The sequence below is a fragment of the Penaeus vannamei genome, chromosome 22 (genome assembly GCF_042767895.1).
Source record: "Penaeus vannamei isolate JL-2024 chromosome 22, ASM4276789v1, whole genome shotgun sequence".
In the NCBI taxonomy this organism is placed as follows: domain Eukaryota; kingdom Metazoa; phylum Arthropoda; class Malacostraca; order Decapoda; family Penaeidae; genus Penaeus; species Penaeus vannamei.
Genome location: NC_091570.1, coordinates 22,985,382 through 22,987,881, shown reverse-complemented (window position 1 = coordinate 22,987,881; position 2,500 = coordinate 22,985,382). Strand labels below are relative to the sequence as shown.

Sequence of the window (2,500 nt, the reverse complement as noted above, 5' to 3'; positions counted from 1 at the left end):
CGTGCGTGGGCGTAGGCGGTGGATAATTAGATTTTTTTTCTCCTAATTCCATGTCCGAGTGATAATACTTCGAGGGGGTGGAGGAGGAGGAGGGGGGAAGAGGATAGAGGGGGCAGGGGAAGGAGAAAGGAGAAGGGCGGCGGATGATGATGATGATGTGATGATGATGATGATGATGATGATGATGATGAGACAGCAGAGAAGGGGGAGAAGGTGATAAAGCGGAGGAAGGGCTGACGGGGAGGAGCAGTGGAAGGGCAGGTGAGGAGACATATAGATAGCCAGGCGTTAATTAAAAGGATCGGGGCGGTTACTTGAGACCGTTAATTGGCGGCGCGTTAGGTAAGTGTATCGCTCGCTCGGCTCGGGTGTGTACTTTATCAGAGAGAGAGAGGAGGAGGAGAAAGGGGAGGGGAGGGAGAGGAAGAGGGAGGGAGTGGGAGAAAGTGGGAGGGGGAGGGAGAGAGGAGAGGAAGGGGTGAGAGAGAGAGTGGAAGGAGAGGGAGGGAAAAGGGGGAGGGAAGGAGAGAGGGACAGGTGGGGGAGGGGAGGGAGGAGAGATGGAAGAAGGGGGGGAGAGAGAGTAGAAGAGAGGGAGAGGGGAAAAAGGAGGGGGAAGGAGAGAGAGAGAGTAAAAGAGGAGGGAGAGGGAAAAAGGGGGAGGGAAGGAGAGAGAGGGAGAAGGGGAGGGAAATGGTATGGAAGGAGATGGTGAGGAAGAACTGGAGAGTAAGGGAGAGGGAGAGGGAAGGAGATGGTGAAGATGAGGGAGAGGAAGGGAGATTGTGAGAGTGAGGGAGGGAAAGGGCGATGAGAAGACGACGGACAGAGACAGCGGGAGTGAGAGAGTGAACGTGTAACTGACCGACTAAGTGACTGACAGTCCGAATAACTGACAGGCAGACCGAGCGGCTGAGTGATATATTGGCTAACTTCTCCGCCAGTTCCACATGGGGGCAAGAAGGGGGTGTGGGAAGAGAAGGACTTAGTAGGGGGAAAGATGGAGAAGGGGTGTGGGATGGGTAATTAAAGATATTTTCCTTCCTTTTCTTCCATAGATATATGTATGTAGGAAAGTATGGGTAAGGAAGGGAAGAGGAAGAGAAGAAGAAGGGAAAGGAAAGGAAGGAAAGGGAAGGGGAGGGAAGAGAAATTAAAGGAAAGGGAAGGGTGCGAGGTAAAGGGAAGGAAAAGATTAAAAAAAGAAAAGAATGGGAAAGGAAGGAAAAGAAGGAAGGAAAGGGAAAGAGAAGGAAGGGAAGAGGAAATGAAGGATAGGAAAAGAAAGAAAGGGAAATGAGTGAGTTAGAAGAAGAAAGACAGAGGAAGAGTAATGAAGGAAAGGAAAAGAAAGGAAGGGAAGGAAGGAAACATAAGAAGAGGGAAGAAGAAAATAGTAGACACATCTACTGATAAGCAATTTCATCGGCATTTTCTCATAAGGTTAAGGGAGGAAAGAGTGAGAGGGGGGGGGGGTAGTGTTATTGGTATTTCCTCATATAAGGGGGAGTGGTCCTTTGGCTAATTGGTAAATTTATTTTTTATAAATCCTTGATATGATATTTATTGTGATTTTTTGGCATGGTTAAATCGTCTTAGTTTGATTAATTCATTCGATTTGCAAGGAAATAAAGGAGAGTGTTTTTATTTGTAATTTTCTGTTATGGTTTTTGTGCCTTATTGATATGATATATATTAGATAGATGATACTTTAAGGTAGGTTTTATAATTGACCTTATTTAGTGTGGACTTTCCTTTAAGGTTCATGTTTGTTTATTGTTATTTGCTTTTCTGTTTTTACTTTATTTTTGTTAAAATTCTCACTCGTTCGGCTATTGCTTATTTATTTGTGTATTAATTTGTATTTGTTTCTTCATTTATTTGTTAAGATTTGTATATTTGGTTTATCTTATTTTATATATTGATAATTTCATATATATATATATATATATATATATATATATATATATATATATATATATATATATATATATATTAAGAATTGAAGTATTGAGTCGAAATCTGATTCTTATTACTTTTTTAATTGAACTTTTAGATCTGGTTTAGGTCAGCTGTTCTAGAGTTACATTATATTCCATGTCATTTAGTTCTTGATATTTGATAAGACCTCAAAGAATACAATATTTTGTATCCTTACATTTAAAGATACATATTGATTCTCCCGAAAATTTTTGCTGTAGCTTCTCCCAAATGAAGCAATAGGATGATTTATTTTTACAAAGTATTGTACTTTAATAAACTAGTTAATATTATTTTTTTGTCAGAACTTCAAAATACAACATGTTGCATTTCCTCTCCCGCAAAAAAATCTTTCAAAGCCACAAAATTTGTTATACTTTTTTTTTAAGTACGAAACCTTTTTTCTCTTTTTATTCTTTTAAAGCCACAAAATCTTTTTTTCCTTTCGTCTTTTAACAAGTTGCATCCTTTCTCTTTCATTGCAGGTAAGCGCCGTTGCATCTGCCGAATGCCGTTCTCG

The 2,500-nt window shown here is 40.5% G+C and overlaps 1 protein-coding gene across 1 annotated transcript in view; it reads left to right on the top strand.

Moving 5' to 3' along the window:
- Window positions 1-2,500, top strand: part of LOC138865660 (uncharacterized) — a 105,246-nt gene that overhangs the window by 102,176 nt on the left and 570 nt on the right. The window contains exon 3 of the mRNA XM_070136723.1: window positions 2,466-2,500. This exon is cut by the window's right edge and continues 570 nt beyond it. Within this exon, the coding sequence (XP_069992824.1) occupies window positions 2,466-2,500 (35 nt within the window). The remainder of the gene's footprint in view (window positions 1-2,465) is intronic.